Here is a 20136-nt window from a genome sequence, read left to right as displayed (position 1 = left end):
ATTTTTGAGTATAACTTGATGTCTGAGTTCAGGAGGGATATGGGCCTATAGCTACTAGTTTCCATAGGGTTAGCTGTTTGCTTTGGGATAAGGACGATTGAGGCCTCCAACATTTCTGGAGGAAAGGAGCCTGAATCAGAAACATAATTGAATAGTTTAACCAGGTGGGGTGTTAAGTTTTTTCCAAAAGCTTTGTAATATGAATTACAAAAGCCATCTGGCCCTGGGGATTTTTGCGATTTGAGGTGATTGATGGCCTCTTCAACTTCTAAGGAGGAGAAAGGGGCTGATAGGGATTCAATTTCTTCCTTTGTAAGGGAAGGAAGGTTGATATTGGCAAGATAGGATTTAATGTCCGATTCTTTTGGTGGGGGGGATGTTGGGTCTAGGTTAAGGTTATATAATTTAGAATAATATTTGGAAAATTCGTTAACTATATCTTGGGGGTGGGATAAAGTGGTGTTGTCAGAAAGGGAAGAAATTCTATTAATTTTGTTATGGATTCTAAGTTTTTTTATTCTATTTGCCATGTACTTGGTTGGCTTGTTCAGGGAGGAATATACCTTAAAATTGGAAGAATTGAGGGCAGCTTCGTAAGGTAAGAAGAGGAGGGATCTTAAGTCTTGCCTAAGGGAGTTTAAGTCTGTTTGGAGTTTAGATGGGGAAGAAGGGAGGCTAATTAAGGACTTTTCCAGGTCACGAATGCCTTTTTGAAGTTTTTTAATTTTTGCCCTTTTTTCCTTTTTTATTTTAGAAGATATGTTTATTAGGGTACCTCTAATGACAGCTTTATGAGCGCACCAATTGATTGCGGGGTTGGTGATTTCTGGAGGGTTTTCGTTGAAAAAATGGGAAATATTATTTTGGATCGTGTTCGCATGAATGGAATCGTGAATGATAAATGAGCTGCATTTCCATGTTTTATAGTTTTTTAGGGAGGGGCCAAGGATAACTTCTCCAGTGACAGGGGCATGGTCAGACAGAGTCCTATCCCCGATGTCCAATTTCTTGAATTTTTCCAGAGAGAAAATGTCTGACAATATTAGATCAATCCTGGATGCCGAATGATGGACCGAAGAAAAATGAGTATACTCTCTAGATGTGGAGTTAAGACATCTGAAGGTGTCATAGAGCTCATTTTTGTCCAGCCACCAATTCAGGTCCTCTGAGGCTGGTCTCAGGCCAGAAGAAGAGTCAAGTGTTTTGTCAGGGGTGACATTAAAGTCGCCTAGGAAGATGAGGTTACCCTTCTTAACCTTGTTGATTTTCTTCAGGAGCTTAGACAGAAAGCTAATCTGATTTTTGTTTGGAGCATATGTGTTGATTAGAGTACAATCTTGGCCGTTAATATTGCATATCAGGATGTGATATCTGCCTTTTGGATCAGCATATTCCTCAATGAACTCAAAAGGAACACTATTCCTGTTCAGGGTGGTCACCCCCGCTTTTTTGCTGGAGTTACAGGCCTCAAAAATATGAGGAAAGCTACGGTGATTAAAGTAGGGGTGATTCCCTGCCAGGAATTTTGTCTCTTGTATACATGCAATATCTGTCTGAAGACTGATCAACTCTCTCCACAAAGCATGTCTTTTTTGTGGGCTATTCAGCCCTCTAACATTATAGGAGAGTATCTTGAATGACATATTTACAAAATAGAACCAAGAAGGGCTGATGTAACCTAGGAGGAGACAAGCATAAAGTCACAGCAGGAATAGAAGGACCTAAATATAGCTTTTCCCTAGTCTATCCACAGATCAACCAAAACTTAGTGGGTACCTAGGGAGAAGAAAATTCAGAACAAAACTGGTAGGTTGCAGAGCTACCTAGAAAGAAGATAAAGGGGGTTAGTACACGTGGACGAGAATAAGGGGCCTGTCCCAAAATAAGATGAGAAGAGGAAAAGAAGACCCCTTAAAATGGAAGTTAACCATTTATAAAGAACGTATTTGATCAACGGCCCAATGATCTGACGAAGTCCATTCCTTCATCGACCGAATAGATCGGGATGATTTTTTCCCTGAAGGAGATTAGAAGTTTGAGCGGGAAACCCCATCTATATTTAATGCCTCTGTCGCGGAGGGCTGACGTGACTGGCCTGAACTCTCTGCGGCCTTCCAGGGTGTCTTTGGAAAAATCGGGAAAAACCTTCAGATTTTTGTAGGGGTCTGGGAAGGATTTTTTATCCCTCAAGTAAGAGAGAATGGCCTCCTTAGTCTTGAAGAAATGAACTTTGAGAATAGTATCTCTTGGTAGATCAGCGGGGACCTTAGGAGGTTTTGGCAGTCGGTGGGCCCTGTCAATTGTTAGGTCTAGGTCTGATAGATCGGGCAAGGCTGATTTAAATATGTTTTTTATATGTTGAGATAGCTGATCTTGAGGCACATCTTCAGGGATACCTCTGATTTTTAAGTTGTTTCTTCTACGTCTGTCCTCCAAGTCGGCCATCTTGGAGCGTAAGTTCTTCAACTCAATGTTAACTCGGTCAAGTTCGTCAAATGAAATTGATGACCTGTGCTCGAGCCTGTTGATCCTTTCCTCATGTTTGGATAGTTGTCTGTCTATGTTATCTATTTTATCGTCTAATTTGTCACAGTATTTTTGGAAGTTAATATCCATTTCCGTCTTTATTGTTTTGACGGCGATATTTAATCTTTCGTCCATTTTAGATGCTAGTTTATTAAGTTAATCTTCGTAATCTGGTGGATTGGAGCTTACGAAGGGGCCTGGGATATCATGTTTAATTTTGCTCTTCATGGGAGTTGGATTTGGAGAGGTGTCACTAGAGTCAATCTCGTCTTCTACTCCAGAGTAATTTTCCGTGGATGTGTATTTCTCACTTATTGCGCCTGGGTTTGATCTTTTTAGGCTATATGATGAGTCCATTTTTATTGGGGAAGGTTTACTGGTTGGAGATTTGCTAAAGGATTCGTATTCTAGAAGGTTAGGAGGGTCTCTCCTGGGAGACCTGGATCTGGGCCTGGGAGAGGAGAAGGAGTTGTGTCTAGTTTTTTCCTGGTCTCTGCGACTCAGGGTTTTTTCTTGTTTCTGGCTATATTGGGATCTTAGTGGCGCGGTTGGGACGGTTTTTCCTTTGGGTTTAGTGCCGCTCATATTGGCAGATAGAAGGCCTAGAAGCCGTTGGTACCTTAGCTGAATTTATTCTGGTGTAATTGAGTTGAATGCAATGGCACTGAGTTTTAGCCTTTTCCCCTTGGTTATCTGTTAATGTAGGAAATAATGCACCTTGTTATAAGAAGTCAGATGAAAAAATACTGTAAGATTCACTAAGCAGGTTGATTTTTGTAGTTTTGGTGCAGAACTTAGAGTTTAGAGCTGTTGTTCTCTGTTATCAGTTCTGGTGAGCGAACAACAGAGTGGCCCCTGTGTATGGATTCCTAAATGTTTTTGCCGGGACTTCTTCCCTTAGGCAGCTAATTTGAGATCTTAAGTCTTTTGGTTTACTGGTTGTTTATTTGTTTGTTTATTTATTATGAGACCGAGATTAGGGGGGGGGGGGGGTTATTGATGCCCTTAGTTTATGTGCTTATATGGGGGCTTGGAATGTAGGCAGGAGAGGTGGAGGGGGATCGATCCAGTGCCCTCCCAGTACTGCGTTATAAGAATGTGCCCCAAGGATTGCCCGACAGGTCCGGGATTACTGGGGAGGGTGAGAGACAGGGCCCGCTGTGAGGGTCAGGAGCTGGGGCTGTTACCTTCTTTAGCCCCGCTGCAGCTCCGTCTCCTCCTGCTCAGATCTCCGTCACCGGAGATATCTTCGGTGGCGCCGGCGGAGACACGGGCTCAGGATGAGGGGGCGGAGCTTCGGGTCTCCGTACGAGACCGGAGCTCCGGTACTTGCCGCGTTGGTGGATGCGGTCCGGGACTTTTACTCCGGGAGTGACGGCTGGGGGATCCTCTGACGGCGGCTGCAGGTATGGACTTCGCCGCTGCTGTGGCTCTGTGTTGTTTGTCGGCGCCTGACAGGCGCTGGTGGTGGAGACCTGGCGGCGTTGTAACTGGCGTGGCAGGAGACTTCCTTCCTCTTCTGTCGCCTGTGCTCCGGAGCCGGTCTTCTGGGGATGCTCTCTGTGTCTTCTGCCGGAGCAGTCGGCCGGCTATCTGTGTCCAGGTTGTAGGCGCCGCTGCAGCTCTGCTCTCTCTGCCTGCGGGTATCAGCTGCTATGGTAGGGTCCCCCGGCGGCGCTGCAGGCTTGGGACTATTTTGGCTGCAGACTCTGGCTGGTGCAGGGGTCTCAGATGATCCGTCTGTTTTCTCTTATGTCCGGTGGTCGGTTTTGGGGACCCTGGAAGGAGGAGATGAGTCCGTTGTGGCAGGTTATTCCTGTAAACAGGAGGCAGAAATTCCTCTTAAGGGCGGCGCAGATGGATCCGCTGGGCGGCAGGCCTGAGGCCTAGACGCGCTGGTGCAGCTTGTGCAGCTTTGGGGCTTTGGAGCCCTAAATGCGGGGAAAATGTTCCGGAACTTGGTTGGAGGGGTTCTCTGGTGTGTCAGCTGGTGTTGTAAGGGGTCTTTGTGGCGTGGGGGTCTCCTTGGTGCGGTGGAAGTAGATTATTTGGGACAAAACCCCAGGAGCTCTCTCTTCACAGGTGCTTCTCCATTAGCACCGAAGCCACGCCCCTACAGAGCATTATTTTAACCAGTTATATAGATTTTTAATAAAGACTAATAAAGTTGATTTTTTTTTTTAACTTTTATTTTTTTGTTCTTGTTGCTCCACTAATTTTGCTTTATGATCTTCCAGTCTTTTAATTTCCCTCTTCAAATCAATTCCTTCCTCTCCAGTATGTGTTTTTATGAAATTTTACTTTGCTAATTTATATTAAGAAATTTAGTACAGAACATTAAAAAAAAATTATCAATACCAGTTTGAAATTAATTCACATAGTGGAAGAAAAGTGGGCCCGCCGGAGACCTTGTAAGGGTGCGTCTGGCTATACATAGAGATCAAATCAATGCAATGAAGTACACAGATACATTCTTCTCTATGTGTAAATGCTTAAAGATAATCCTGGAATTAGGAGAGATTTGCAACACAGAAATATACGCGGAAACCTGTCGTGCCAAAGCGTTATACCAGAGCTGCGGACACTGGACACCTCGACATTGCTTCTCAGTTTGCATCATATATATCAAGTCTTTCAATCTGACCCTTTTCTGTGTAGAATACCTCTATTAAATGCCAAAATGCACCTTATCTATCTACTAAACCTTTAACTGTAAGAGGGATATTTAGAAATAATTTTTTGCATTTTTGCCAACTGTCCTTAAACAATGCGGCCTTTTTTTAACGTCCTTTTCATTTGTTCTATAGAATCACTTACTATAAATACTTTTTAATGGATCTCGGTCTTTATTAGGTCTGGGGATTTTGTTTCTATTATTGAAGTGCCAAAAGCAATACTTGCGTATGAAAGTTTGTGTAAAAACGAGACCCCTCCAAAATCGAGATGGTGATAGGCAAAAAAAAAAATCACATAGTAGTATCAGACTGGATGCCCACCATACCTGATGTGTGTCAATTTAAAACGTTTTCCGATAACCTGGGCATACAGTATTATTGTGCTGAATGGAATATTTCTGACCACAGAAGTAAGATACGGGGGTACAACATAGGCCCCCGACTCCTCAATACCCAGCAGCGGTTTGCTCGGCTGAGCGTTCCTGTGTTCTCGGAGAGAGTTGCTGCCCGACACGACTTGCCTCTCGGAGGACGAAAGAATCATTCGGAAATGCGATGTGCTGGATCTTTATCTTCCATGATCTCATCTGTCTGGGGGAGGGTTGACTAACGTCTGATCCTGTCGATCTTGGCAGATTTATTTGACACGTGTCTGTTGTGTTTAAGGGGCCCTGTATATTGCACCACCGCAGGCCCTTCTTTCTAGCAATCACCAAAGGTTACATATTGCCACCGACAAGATCTTTTAAAATGTCAATTACCCTAAATAAATTCCTATGGCTGCTTACCCAATAAATATGAACCAAATCTTATTGTTTCAGGTTAGTCTTATGAAAATGAAGTGTATTGAGGCCGTACTCAGCTGTGCGCTCGGCTCATGCAGAATCTGACCCCTTTGATCTAAAGCAATTCTGAATGACTCTTGTGATTTGAAATAGGATAACTTTTTTTTTTTTGTACTCTATGTTCACATGCAGTTTTTGTTTTTAGTGGATTCATTACAATGTCCACTTCCAAAATGCTTGAAAAATTCCTCCTATTCATTGTTCTGTGAAAACCACTTTACTTTTCATATGAGGAGTTATTTGAACATTTTTCTTTTCCTGCAGAGGTTTTGAAAACCGACTGGTGGAAAAGTTTGCCTGTCACTTTTTTGAAGCGGATCCTAATGGAAGCTGCTTCAAACTAGGCACGATCCAATCAGAAGGCTGCAAAAAAACACTTGTGGTGTTACCAAGACCTTTTTTTTTTTTTTTTCCCAGAGATCTGAATGCCCTTCAGTATGATCCCACCAAGGAGGACCATGCAGTGTTTGAAAGAAAAGCAGAGGAAGAGAAAAAAGAAAGGTAATTGTCATAAGCCGAAATGCATTATTATCTTGCAAGACACAACATGATCTGTGATCCAGTTTTACAGGTTCAGCCCAACTTCATAAATCTGTGAAACCGGACAGTGCTCTGACTGGAGAACTCGGCCGTACCGCTGGGTCTCCTGACCTGAGCTAAAAGCCTCATATATGCTTGTGAGGCAGGTAGCTCAGGTCAGACGACCTGGTGGTCACACCTGGATTTCCGTTCCAAGCATGGTCCATGTTTTGCGGATGTGTGAACGGGAGCAGAGCACAAGTGCAATTTTTTTTTTTTTTGTCGTGCAAAGATTCTTGAACTATTCATTCACCATCACAGAAACACCTCTATTACTTTATAACATTTTTCTAAATGACCTGACCTTATTATAATACAATGCATGAGTCAATCATTTTTGAACACGTGTAATAGATGCTGCAGTATAACACGAGCAGCCACCATAATACACTTTCAAATAAACACACCAAAATTTGTTTACAGGGCCATCTTGTCCCTCTGGACCAGGGGTGGGCAATTAATTTAGCCATGGGGCCGCATGAGAAATTGGGATGGTTTTAGAGGGCCGGACTAATATAATTAACTAATTTTCACCCAATACTGTAGCATACTGTAGTGGCCCCATATAGTGCTGCACAAACATTATGGCCCCCATATAATGCTGCACAAACATTATGGCCCCCACATAGTGCTGCACAAATGTTATGTCCCGGCTTGAGTACTTTGGACTGTGCATGTCCAGGAACTGATTGAGGCACGCCCTCCTGGAAATACCGTACATATGCGCATAAACCACGCAAATGCATGCAAAAACGCATACAAATGCATATACATGCAGCATTTTTTTTGCCGTCATGCGTAAGCTGATGCGGATAAAAAGCGATGTGTAAACATTAGGGATGAGCGAGTGTACTTGTTGCTCGGGTTTTCCAGATTTAGTTTTCATCGCGGCAGCTGAATGACTTACAGCTACTAGACAGCTTGATTACATGTGGGGATTTCCTAGCAACCAGGCAACCCCCACATGTACTCAGGCTGGGTAGTAGCTGTAAATCATTCAGCTGCCAGGATGAAAACTAAATCTTTGAGCACTAAAAAATACTCTGAAACCACCCGAGCATGCTCAGGAAAACCTGAGCAACGAGTATACTCGCTCGTCACTAGTAAACATGCGTTTGCGCATGGAGATGATACGCTGTACACATATACGAAAATGTGAACTGAGCCTAAGACAGACCTTTGCAAAGTAGTTGTCCCAGTGTCATTGTATCTACAAAAAGACTGCTCTTAAGGAGAACCTGCCATCTTTTTCATGCTACTTGAACCTTGGGCAGCTTAAAATAACTCGGGTTACCTTGTACTACTTAGAGAACCCCTTTAATTGCTGTAGTACCCAGTGTAAAAAAAAAAAAAGTATACTCTCCTTCTGAATCGGGGACGTTCCAGTGATGTCTGTGCTGGATCTCCTGGCGCTTGCTTGACATTGGTCATATCTTCGTGTTGCATATCAATCATTCACCACTGAGATTGGCTGTAACTAGTGATGAGCGAATATACTCGTTACTCAAGATTTCCCGAGCACGCTCGAGTGGTCTCTGAGTATTTTTTAGTGCTCGGAGATTGTTTTCCTCACCTCAGCTGAATAATTTACATCTCTTAGCCAGCTTGATTACATGTGGGGATTCCCTAGAAACCAGGCAACCCCCACATGTACTTATGCTGGCTAACAGATGTAAATCATTCAGCTGCGGTGAAGAAAACTAAATCTCTGAGCACTAAAAATACTCTGAGGACCCCTGAGCGTGCTCGGGAAATCTTGAGTAACGAGTATATTCGCTCATCACTAGTGCTACTCATACTTCCATTGGATGTTCAAGTTTCACTCAAGAAGTGTGAATGAAGCATCCCATCAGCGGCTGCCGCTTGAATGCAGTTGGGCTGCTGCTCTTAGGCTATGTGCACACGTTGCGGAATTTGATGCGTTTTCGCAGCGTTTTTGGATGCATGAAATTCCATCAAATCTGCAGTGTAGTACAGTAACAATGTTAGTCAATGTGAATTTGAGAATTGCTGCGCACATGCTGCAGAAAAATCCATGCGGATTCGCTGCGTCTTTTTCCCCACAGCATGTCAATTCTTTGAGCACAAACGCAGCGCTTCTGCATGCATTGACTATACACTGAGTAAGGCAGATCCGCACATCAAAAAACACATGACAATCCACAACAAATCCGCATTAAATCCCAAGCATTTTGACCTGCATTTTCTGCCAAGAGATGCAGATTCTGTGTGGATAATTCTGCAGCCCAATCCTCAACGTGTGCACATACCCTTACACTTCCGTCGGATGTTTGTGTTGCTCTAGGGAAGTCTGAGCGCTGCAGCCAATCAGTGGCGCTGATTGGCTGCTGCGCTCACTTGACATAATGTCACATGACTGTACAACTCCTTTAACACAAAGTTATGCTTTACTCTTGACTTTTGCAGCGTTTCAGAGAAAGTTTTTTATAAAGACGAGCCCAGGACGATATGTCTGGTTTGTCCCCTCCCTGCTTGGCTTAATTGTCAGCTCTCTCTTTTTCTGCACTTTGACCTCATTTGCACATCTGTGATATATTTTTTTTTTTTTTTTTTTGTAAAAATAAAAAAATTAAATTGCAAAAGTTTTTCTACTTATTGCAATGTTAAAAACAGGCCGACTTTAAGTCCCTTATCACAGTTATCGTCCTCCAGATTCTATTTAGACCCCAAATTCTACCTACTTAATATTTCACAATATAAGCTCCGTTGTAAACTGCTTTTATTGCCCATGACAAGAGCTGCAAGATGTTTGAAGGCTTGTAAATGGAGGTCTCCGCCATCTCAATCAAGCAGTGAGTTACTCAGGAATACTGGATGCTCGCAGTATGGAATATGTCACCGCTCTAGTAAATAACACTATTGAACGTTTTGCAGGAATCTGGACTTTGTGGGACACGTATTGGGTTCAAAGAGATTGTTGGTGATTTATAGCTATTAAAAAATCATTTACGTAGTACAGGCAGATTCAGTAACGTTCTTCCCTCCCTCTCATATATCTTGTCAGTTTATTCATTGGGTTTTTATAGTATACGAAATATTAGTCTTCTTGAGTTATCAGTTTTTAAAATTTTGTTATATTTTTAATGATCATGCAGTCTCTGTTAACAAGGAAAGGTATGTTACTTTTTAAGTCAGGTGCTATTTTTATTATTTTTTTTCCAAAACTTTTTTTTTTTTTTAACTCAATAAAATTTCAGTTAAAAAAGAAACAAAAACAAAACGGACTGACTGCACACCGATGAACATGTGTGCCGCCTGTAATTTTCATGGACACACAAACTTACATGGGTAATTTTGATTTGTGATGTGGATTAAAAAGTGGACATGTCTATTTCTGTATCGCTTCATTGGGGGACACGGGAACCATGGGTGTATGCTGCTGCCACTAGGAGGCTGACACTATGCAAATAAAAAAAAACGTTAGCTCCTCCTCTGCAGTGTACACCCCACCGACAAGAAGTAGGATATTCAGTTTAGCTTAGTGTTAGTAGGAGGTGGACACGGGTCTTTCATTAGACCCTTATCTACCTCAATGTGCGTCGTTTCTTTTCAGGTACCACAGAGGGATACAGTGTGAACGGTCACTACTGTACTCCCACACAGAGACTGAGTACGGCGTGTACTGCCACCCCGTATTCTCATATGTCTACTCGGCAGGACCCCAGCCCTAACACAGAAGAGTGTTCAGGTGATCCGGACTCTGTCCTGCCTCCGTCTCCCACCCAGTCGCCCACCAAAGCCTGTCGGTCTGAGTAGACGCGGACCTCTCATATCGCACTCTCCTGGACGGGGAGGTATGTTCTCTTTTTTCCCTCCAAGTTCTGGCGAAGTCAGAAGAAGATAAGATTAGAAGAAAAGAAGTTCAGGAAAATCCTTTATTTCTTTCATACCTTTGCGGGCCCTGTAATTTTTAGGCTGTGTGCACACGTTGCTGTTTTTTCGTGGTTTTTCCCGATAAAAACGCTATAAAACCGCAAAAAAAAACCCGCATACAATAAGCATCCCATCATTTGGAATGAATTCCATATGTTTTGTGCACATGATGCGTTTTTTTCCCCACGAAAAAAACGCATCGCGGTAAAAATTGCAGCATGTTCATTAATTTTGCGGTTTTTTTTGCGGATTTCCCACTACAAAATGCATTGGGAAATGTCCGGAAAAAAACGCATGCAGATTTCTTGCGGATTTCTTGTAGAAAATGTCCGGTTTTTCTCAGGAATTTTCTGCGAGAAATCCTGAACGTGTGCACATAGCCTTATAGAGATTTTTAGCTTGGGGAGCCTTTCCTGTCACTTGGAAGTGGGGGCACTGGACATTTCACCGCTACGTTTTGAGGCCTCCGGGCCCCCCCCCCCCCCCCCCCCATGTTCTGGCGGTCACTTGCTGTAAATCTAGGTCCCGGCTTCTCTCGGGCCTAGTTACAGCGTTGACTCCGCCCCCATCCTGTCAACTTCCGGGCGGGCTTTTCTCCCGGCCGTCATTCTCTCTCTACCTCTTCCTGCACAAGGCGTCAGCTCTGCCCACTACTCCCAGCCTCTCCTGTCGCTCTGGGATCGCCGCCATCTTGCTCCTCCGGACCTGGTGACTAACCCCGCCCCCCCAACCCCCTCCGACTTCTGAGAGCGGGTCCTTTTCACCAGCGCACGCTTTCACCGGCTGGGTTCTCTGCATCCTCCCTAAGGTCGCTGTCTCCCTGCTGGTGCCCTGGACCTGTGCCCTGATGCCGGTCGCAGCTACAGCCCGTGAGCAGACTACATGACACTACATCTGCTGTGAGTAGCCCTGCTTAGCAATCTGTCACTCCCCTCTGCATCCTGGTCCCCTAACCTTCTGGCATTATTTATTAGTCTGCTTACCAGGCCTAATCCTTCATCTAATCTTGTCAGCTGCAGCAACTCCACTGTACCCACTGTCCAGGAGTCCCAGTTGAGACCGAGACCCCTATCCCTGGGTGGGCTTTTCTTCTGTCTGTCTGTGACGGACCTCACCAGGATGTCACACACCCTGGTGTCCGTGCTTGTCAGATTGTCCCTTCCAGCCCCCGCAGTGGCCAGTGGGTCACAGGATTCTCCGTCCGGTCCCTTCAACATAGGCCACAAGAGATCCAGACAGGAGCTCCATTCTAGGTCCTTTCCCACTCCATCTCGCCCTCTGGTCAGGCACGGCGAGATCCCTCTTCCAGATGCTCCTCTCCCGAGTCAGACAGGGCGTCCTCGGTCACGCCTTCGGGGTATGATTCAGACTTGGATTCACTACAGGCCTCTAGCATGAGAATAGGGTACAGAGCCTTATTGTTGCGGTCAACCAGACCTGAGGCATCATGAATACCTCTACGGAACCCGCAGAATAGGCGGTTTCGTTTAGACGGTCAAAACCAACTTCCAAGGTCTTTGCCCCACACACTGAATTTGTGGTTGTACTTGCCATGGGAAGGGTGAACCCTACCAGATGCTTTCAGACAGGGAAGCATCTCGGCATCCTATATCCCTTCTCCCCTGAGCTCACCGCTAACTGGACTGCTTCCCCGACAGTAAACCCATCAGTCCCCAGACTGTCCACCAGCATGGTCCTTCCACTTTCTAATGCAGCCCTCATGGATTCCAGTGATAGAATTATAGAATCACTGGCAAGTTCAGCCTTTGAAGCGACTGCTTCTGCTTTGTGCCCCTCCTTGCCTCTACCTGGGGCTCAAGGACCATAGCTAAATGGACCAAACAGCTTTGTAAGGGCATCCTGGCCAGAGCTCCTCCGGGGGAACTAGCTCACTTGACGGACCAGATTTCCTATGCAGGGAAATATTTCGTATCGGCCTCCCTAGATGCCGCGTCTTGCAGCTCAGGCGTCCAGCAATATGGTGGCCATCCGGCGGAATATTTGACTCAAGACATGGCAGGTGGACTTGTCTGCAAAGAAGTCCCTTACCAGCCTCCCCTTCCAGGGGGCCCGTCTCTGGATCATGCTGGATCAAATTAAGGGCGCCACGGGAGGCACAAGTTCCCTCCAAGCCTCGCAGTCCTCCCCTGAAATGGCAGTTCACTTCATTTTTGTCCTTTCACTGCTTTGCGACGACGGAAGATCCCTCTGGCTAACACAGACCCTGGTATCGCCTGGTTAGGGAAAAGGCTTCCTTGAAGCCACCCCTTCCTGGCATTTCCCGAAACTCCCATGGTAGGTCCACCAGGCCCAGACCCGGCAGATCTTTCTCGGCATAACTCGTGTTAAGGGCCCAGCGTTCCTCCCAGATTGGGTGGGCGTCTCCTGTTTTTCAGGGACGTTTGGCTTGCCTCGGTGGAGGACGCTTGGGTCAGGGAGGTGGTATCCTCTGGATACGAGATAGGGTTCGCTTCGCGGCCCCGGTATCGCTTCATCGAATCCCGCCCTCCAAAAGATCCTTCTCTGATCCCAGGTTTCCTTGCGTCCATTGCCTCTCTTCTTTGTTCGGAGGTTATTGTTTCCATCCCAGAGCAGGAATGCTTCACAGGTTTCTATTCAAACCTGCTTGTAGTGCCGAAGAAGGGCGGCGCAGTTCGACCCATCCTGGATCTGATGTTAGTGAACTGAAGGTTCCGCCTGTGGCATTTCAGGATGGAGTCCCTCCGTTCAGTATTCGCTTCCATGGACCCGCAGGAATTCTTGTGCTCCATAGATATCCAAAATGCCTATCTCTATGTCCTGTTTTTCCCAGCACACCTGAGTTTCCTGCGTTTCGCAGTGCAGAAGATTCATTTCCAGTTTATCTCTCTGCTGTTCGGTCTTGTGACCGCTCCTGGTGTTTTCATAAAGATCATGGCGACATTGATGGCCATTTTGAGGATCAGGGGCCTAGTGCTCATTCCTTACCTCGAAGACATCCTCATCAAGGCTCCGCCCCACTCTCATGCCCAGGAGAGTCTGACCATCGCGCTCGACTCCCTGTCCCGTTTCGGGTGGCTGCTCAACAGAACGAAGTCTTGTCTTGTTCCGAATCAGCGCCATGTCTTCTTAGGCATGCTGTTCGTCACCCGTCCGTTGATGATTTTTCTTCCCGAGGAGAAGCGGGCAATTCTCCAGGACGGAGTTTGCTTTCTGCAAGGCCTTTGGCTACCTTCCTTCTGTTCAGCAATGAAGGTCCTGTGACGAATGGTGGCAGCATCGGAAGCGTCCCTTTTGCGCTGTTCCGCTTGAGGCCACTTCGGCAGGCCATCCTTTCTCAGTGGGACAGGTCTGTGCTGTCTCTGGATCGTCCGATTCGGCTTTCCGTCCGATTCTAACGGTCTCTGCTGGTGGCTGTCATCCCCTCTCATTCCCCAGGGCCGATCCTTCCTTTCTGCCCATTGGCAGGTGGTGACTACTGTCACCAGCCTTCCCGGCTGGGGCATGGTTTCTCGCCATCTGTCAGGGAAAAGGGCGTTGGTCAGAGCTAGAGTCCTCTATGCCGATCAACTTCCTTGAGACAAGGGGCATCCTTCTGTCCGAGTCACGGGGAAAGGCTTCTCAGGGGTCTGCCAGTCAGAATCCAGACGTCCAATGCCACGGCTGTGGCATATGTCAATCACCTGGGAGGGACTTAGAGTCTCTTGGCAATGGCGGAGGTATCAAAGATTCTCCTCTGGGCAGAGGCGACTGTTCCGGCAATTTCCGCAGTGCATATTCCCGACGTGGACAACTAGGGTGCCATTTTTTTTTCTCAGCCTCGAGGGTCTTGCGGCAGGAGTGGTCCCTGCATCAGGCGGTCTTCCATCAGATTTGCCTTTGATGGGGAACTCCGGACGCGAATCTCTTGGCATCCCGACTGATTAGGAAGTTTCCACGGTTCGTTTCCAGGTCCCGCGATCCTCTCGTGGTGGATACTGATGCTTTGGCCATTCCTGGGTCGTAACTCGTACTTCCCTATCTGTTTCCTCCCCTTCCCCTTCTTCCCAGGCTGTTGAAGATGATCAGTGCGGAGGGGTTGCTGGTCATTTTGATCACACCAGATTGGCCCAGAAGGTTCTGGTTCGCTGAGATCGTCAATCTCCTCGCAGACTCGCCCTGGAGGCCCCCAGACAGGCTAGATCTTCTGTTCCAAGGACCGATCTGCCACCAGAGTTCTCGGTCGTGCAATTTAACAGCTTTGCTGTTGAAATCTGTCATTTTGGCTTTTTCTCCAGGCGGGACTTGATGCTGGCCTTGTCCTTTGTTCTCTAAAGGGTCAGGTAGCAACCCTTTCCATTCTTTTTCAGAAGTTCCTTTCAGAAGTCCTTATCTTCCCGTTTTCAGGTCAGATATTTAGATTTGAGAGTGCTTAGTGGTTGATGCCTCTTAAAGGCTAACTGAAAAGATGGTAGCAAATTGCAAACCTTCGAGAATTCTATATATTTGTCTTTCTACTGGCTATCTCGGTACAAAGATTTATATCTTTCACGTTCTCAGGACAGAACTTTTCTTCAAGGAGTGGCGCATGCGGCTCTCCCGTTCCAGACTCCCCTGGATCCCTGGGACCTCAATCTTGTTCTGGAGGCTCAGTGGGGTTCCCCCTTGAACCTCTCCATGAGACCTCACTGTCTGTTCTGTCCTGCAAGGTGGCATTTCTGGGGGCCATCACCTCCATAAGGCGCGTCTCGGAGTTGGCGGCTCTCTCATGTCGCCCCCATTTCGTGGATTTTCACTAGGATAAGGTAGTTTTACGGCTTCCGCCTTCTTTTCTACCCAGGGTGGTGTTCTTTAACTTGAATGAGGAGATCGTCCTTCCCACCTTTTTGTCCTGTTCCGACTTATTCTCTGAGTGTTCGCTGAGCAGGCTAGACCTGGTCAGGGCAGTGAGGATCTATTTATCTAGGACCACATCCTTTAGGAAGACGGACCATCTATTTGTCATTCTAGATGGTGCACCAAGAGGCCTTCTGGCCTCAAGGTTTCGATCGCTCGCTTGATCAGAACCGCTATTCTGGAGGCTTACCGGGCCAAGAACAGAGTGACTCCTTCTGGGATTAAGATTCACTCTACCCCGGACAGTGGGCGCCTCCTGGGCGGTACACCATGGGGCATCCGCCCTACAACTTAGCAAGTGGCAACCTGGTCTTCTATTCACTCATTTGCCAAATTTTATGAGGTCCATACCTACGCTTCGGCAGATGCCAGCTTAGGCAGAAGGATCTTGCAGGCGACAGTGGTGAGTCCTCCGACCTGAATGTCGTTTTCTGCTGTTCCCTCCCCAGGGACTGCTTTGGGACATCCTATGGTTCCTGTGTCCCCCAATGAAGCGATAGAGAAAACAGGATTTTTGGTTTATTACCATAAAATCTGTTTCTCGGAGCCTTCATTGGGGGACACAGCACCCTCCCAAGTTGAACAGCTCTGTTGTATTATACTGTTACAGTTTGTTTCTTTGTAATTTTTCTAAAATGTATTGCTTCTCCTACTGCTTTCTCACTAACTGAATATCCTACTTCCTGTCGGTGGGGTGTACACTGCAGAGGAGGAGCTAACTTTTTTATTTGCACAGTGTCAGCCTCCTAGTGGAGCAGCATACACCCATGGTTCCTGTGTCTCCCAATGAAGGCTCCGAGAAACAGATTTTACGGTAAGCAACCAAAAATCCTGTTTTCCCGTACCCCCACACACACCGCATGCCAGGACTTTTCTTTGTCTGACTTGTTTTATAAAACTGTTTTTTTTTTTTTCTTTGGACCTCTGGTTCTTGAGGAAATAAAATCAAATTTCTTTGCCAAAATTTTCAACCAACTTTCAGAGTCTCTCTTTTTTCCTCTTTCCCAATAACCGTACACCCATGGCAAGTAGGAAGCTGAAACACATAATATGGTGCAAGGCATGTATTCAGTTTTCAGGTGCAAGTTAGGCCAAAACTTTGGAGTCTTTAGCTTTGTAAATCCCTCACTTTTGTATTTTAAATGCAATTGGTTGTTTTTTTTTCTTCAGCAAAGCGGCAAGAAAAAAGAAACGACAGGAAGCAGAAAAACTACCTGAGGTCTCCAAAGAAATTTTCCATGAGGTAATATTAGACTTCAAAGAAGTTTTTGGAGCCCCAAAACCTCAAGCCACGGAGGAGCCGGAAACAACATGGGACAAAGTGGAGGAACCTCAAAAGATGGAAGTTGAAACCTCAATGTCAAATATGGAACTCGGTCTTCAGAAGACGGAGGAGCCTGCGGGATTCACGTTCTCTTTCTTTGGAACAAGCGCAGAGGAACGCGTGTCTCCATATGGTAAGATGGTTGGCGTGTAAGGGTCTTTTACTATATGACAACCAACTTAATATAGTGAAATACAGGCTAATTCGGGGGGCGGAGGGTACGTTTTATGGCATTCATTGTGCGGTAAAAATGACTTGAAATCATGATTCTCCAAGTCAGTACGATTATGAGAATACCAAACGTCCACATTTTATTTAGTTTTTTTTTCCTCTTCCTATTCAAATGCAGATTAACTGTTGTTCTTGGGGACAGGTACGATTTTGGTCTTTTGATTTCATTACAGAACCCTATAAGATTGAAACCATCAAAGCCGCTAAAGTGGCCTGGCAGGAAGACCCTAGATTCCAGGACAGCAGCTCTGAAGGAGAGGAGGAAGCGGAGGAGGACACCACTGATACAGCGGCCAATACAAGGTGATGTCCCTAGCTGAAGGGCTTAGTTATTGTGCAGATGCTCTTTTCTTAATTCCCCATCCACTTGAATCTTCACCTGTCACAATGGAGGGGCCGAAGCTCCCTGACATGGTAAACTGTTTTGGAACATCACCACTTAACAACAAAGCTAAAAACTTCTGGGGTGATGGCACAGGGAGTGAAACTGAGTAATCAATAACTCTTTCAAAATTAAAATATTAGTAAGTTTTATTATTTTACATTTGAATACCACTGATCATTTTTTTTTTTCTTCGGACAACCCCATTAAATGATGTGGAAGAAATGTACCATAAAGAGTAGTAATGTGAACATTTCGTTATCTCTTCCTCTTGTAGCTCACACTTAGAGAGGAGCAGCAGCAGCATCAGGTTTTTCTTTTTTGTGAAAAATGACACACGGTTAAAAGGTAAATAAGCTAATAATTATCAATAGGATATATAACCAGTCACTTGCTGTATATATATTTTATTTTAGGCTATAACATTTTTCTGCTTGTTAGATTCTGTTCATTTCTAAGCATAGTTCAGCTAATTGGTAATTGTTCTCTACGCCCTGTGTATATACAGAGGGTCCAAAGATGTTCATCCGATCATCAAAATCTGAGCAAAAGGCAAAAGACTGGGATCATATGAGAGACAGCATTATGGAGGTAAGACCTGAATCCCTGGTTAATCATTTGCTGTTGTGTTGTTTTTTTTTTTTTTGTTTTTTTTTTTGTTTTTTTTACTTTTGGTATTTGTTTTATGGGCCAAATTCATCTAAATGATTCATGAATTTGGCGCAATATCTAAAAATGGGCTTTTTTTTTTTCCTGCCTTGAGCTGTTTTTGTAAATTTTGGCGCTAAAGTCTCAAAAATGGTGCCAATATTTGCATACAATGAGATACAGGTGTCAAAATTTGCTTCTTTTTAAAAAACGTTATTGATGAATCTGGCAAATCATCTGTAATTGCTAGACTACGCTCACAGAGGGGGGAATAAAAAGCCTGGAGCACATATATAAAGTAGACTTACTGTTTCAGTGCCCCCTCTGCTGACTGTGTACAGGGGTACAGGGGTGACTTATCGTCTACAAAACATGACTGCTGCTCTCAATCAATGGTCATGCGGAGATGGGCAGCCTGAAACAACGGAGACCAGTGATTGGTTGCAGCTGTCACATATTTTAGAAAGTTATTACTTTCCTATTAAAGTCTTCTTTGTTATTTAAAGCATTACATTCCTTTTCCACAAACACTGGTTTATCTGATCTCCTTTTTATGCAGACATATAAAATCAATTGCTGGTAGCACATCCCTTGTTACATGAGACGATGTGCTGCCAAGAATACATACTGGAATAGGATTAACGATCACAATGGCTTTTCGTAACTATACTGTTTGCATTGAGGCAATAATTGCTTCATGTAACTATAAAGATGTAACTGTAAAGATTGACTTGCATTTTTGGTAGAAAATCTGCTCTTGTAAAATGACCCTTAGACTGATATTGGACAGACCTAATGTCTGTACATGTAAAAAGCACCTTTAGGAGGCTGTAAATATGTTGTAAAACCAGATTTCCTTGATATATTCTATTCAGGCATAAGAACATGAAAATTCTAACAAATGCAGGATTTTCTGTATATAACCATAGTTCATAGTCAGTTTACATCGCACAACCTTATAGTTTGAGGTGGTGATGGCCAAAGATTCCAGAAAGGGGGAATTGTATCAAGATAACCTCTGAGGACCAACTTGGCAGCATTTCAGCACATCGTTTCTGTTAATAACAACGTATTGGATTTATTATTTTAAGTAAGAAGAAATATCTATTAATGTGCATTGCTTATATAGCGCTGTCGTATTCCGCAGCGCTTTACGTATATTATCATCACTGTCCCCATTGGGGCTCACAATCTACACTCCCTATCAGTATGTCTTTGGAATGTGGGAGGAAACCGGAAAACCCGGAGGAAACCCACGCAAACACGGAGAGAACATACAAACTCCTCGCATGTTGTCCTTGGTGGGATTTGAACCCAGGACCCCAGCGCTGCAAGGCTGCAGTACTAACCATGTGCTGCCCTGATGTATCTTGCTGTCATGCAGTCTACTGCGGTTAGTTCTCATTTATTAATATTTGTTCTTTTTTGCTGTAGCAATGCAGGAAAAGGCACAAAGATGCGAAGAAGAGACTGAAAACCAAGCAGTAACCCGACCCTAGCACAACAATCCTGTCTCCTGCCTGTAAATAGGAGACGCTAATGCATAACATCACAAAATAACGACCTGTTACCTGTATAACAATAAAACTGCTTCCTGTGGAAGAAATCACACAGACATCAATATTATAAAGCCTTTATTCTTTTATTTAAATGGACTGCAAGCATGTAACATAAAGAAAATGTTGCAGGCTAAAACTCTGTTCGTAAATGGTATTTTGATATATCAAGAATTTATATTGAGTCCTTTATTGGTGAATAAAAATTCTAAACTAAATAGCATTTTGTTGTTTATGCGTGTTTTTAGCTTCTGTGTATTTGGTTAATTGCAATTTGACACTTGGAGCAGCTATCGTTTGTTATAAGGATCAGTGGGAGTAATTGCAGACCGCATTGTAGCACGGAGGGACTAAACGATTCCCCTTTATATAGCTTGAAACAACACCTTTCAATTTTAAAAGCAAGAGAAGAAGGCGGCTTAGTGTTATAAGACCATAACTGCTCTAGAAACTCTTAAGATTTAAGAAAATCCTGAAAGAAACTTGCTTAAGTCCATCTTAAAACCAATATTGGTAAAGCCTTATCATTTTTTTTTTTTTTTATTCAAATAAATTTTTATTAAGAATAACAAGGCAATTAACATGGTACATTTACATTTTCAATATAGAGTATTTCCCCCCC

General features: G+C 44.6%; 1 protein-coding gene across 2 annotated transcripts in view; it reads left to right on the top strand.

Moving 5' to 3' along the window:
* NOL8 (nucleolar protein 8) overlaps window positions 1-19732 on the top strand; it is a 62951-nt gene extending 43219 nt beyond the window's left edge. For both annotated transcript variants that reach the window (XM_069736916.1, XM_069736917.1), the window contains exons 12-17: window positions 6464-6547; window positions 16544-16830; window positions 17102-17231; window positions 17588-17658; window positions 17819-17901; window positions 19393-19732. In XM_069736916.1, the coding sequence (XP_069593017.1) occupies window positions 6464-6547; window positions 16544-16830; window positions 17102-17231; window positions 17588-17658; window positions 17819-17901; window positions 19393-19446 (709 nt within the window). In that variant the 3' untranslated portion in view covers window positions 19447-19732. The remainder of the gene's footprint in view (window positions 1-6463; window positions 6548-16543; window positions 16831-17101; window positions 17232-17587; window positions 17659-17818; window positions 17902-19392) is intronic.
* The last annotated feature ends 404 nt before the right edge of the window (window positions 19733-20136 follow it).

This window comes from Ranitomeya imitator, chromosome 8 (genome assembly GCF_032444005.1).
Source record: "Ranitomeya imitator isolate aRanImi1 chromosome 8, aRanImi1.pri, whole genome shotgun sequence".
NCBI lineage: Eukaryota > Metazoa > Chordata > Amphibia > Anura > Dendrobatidae > Ranitomeya > Ranitomeya imitator.
The sequence above is the reverse complement of the archived record's forward strand: the minus strand, read 5'-3'. Positions and strand labels throughout refer to the sequence as shown.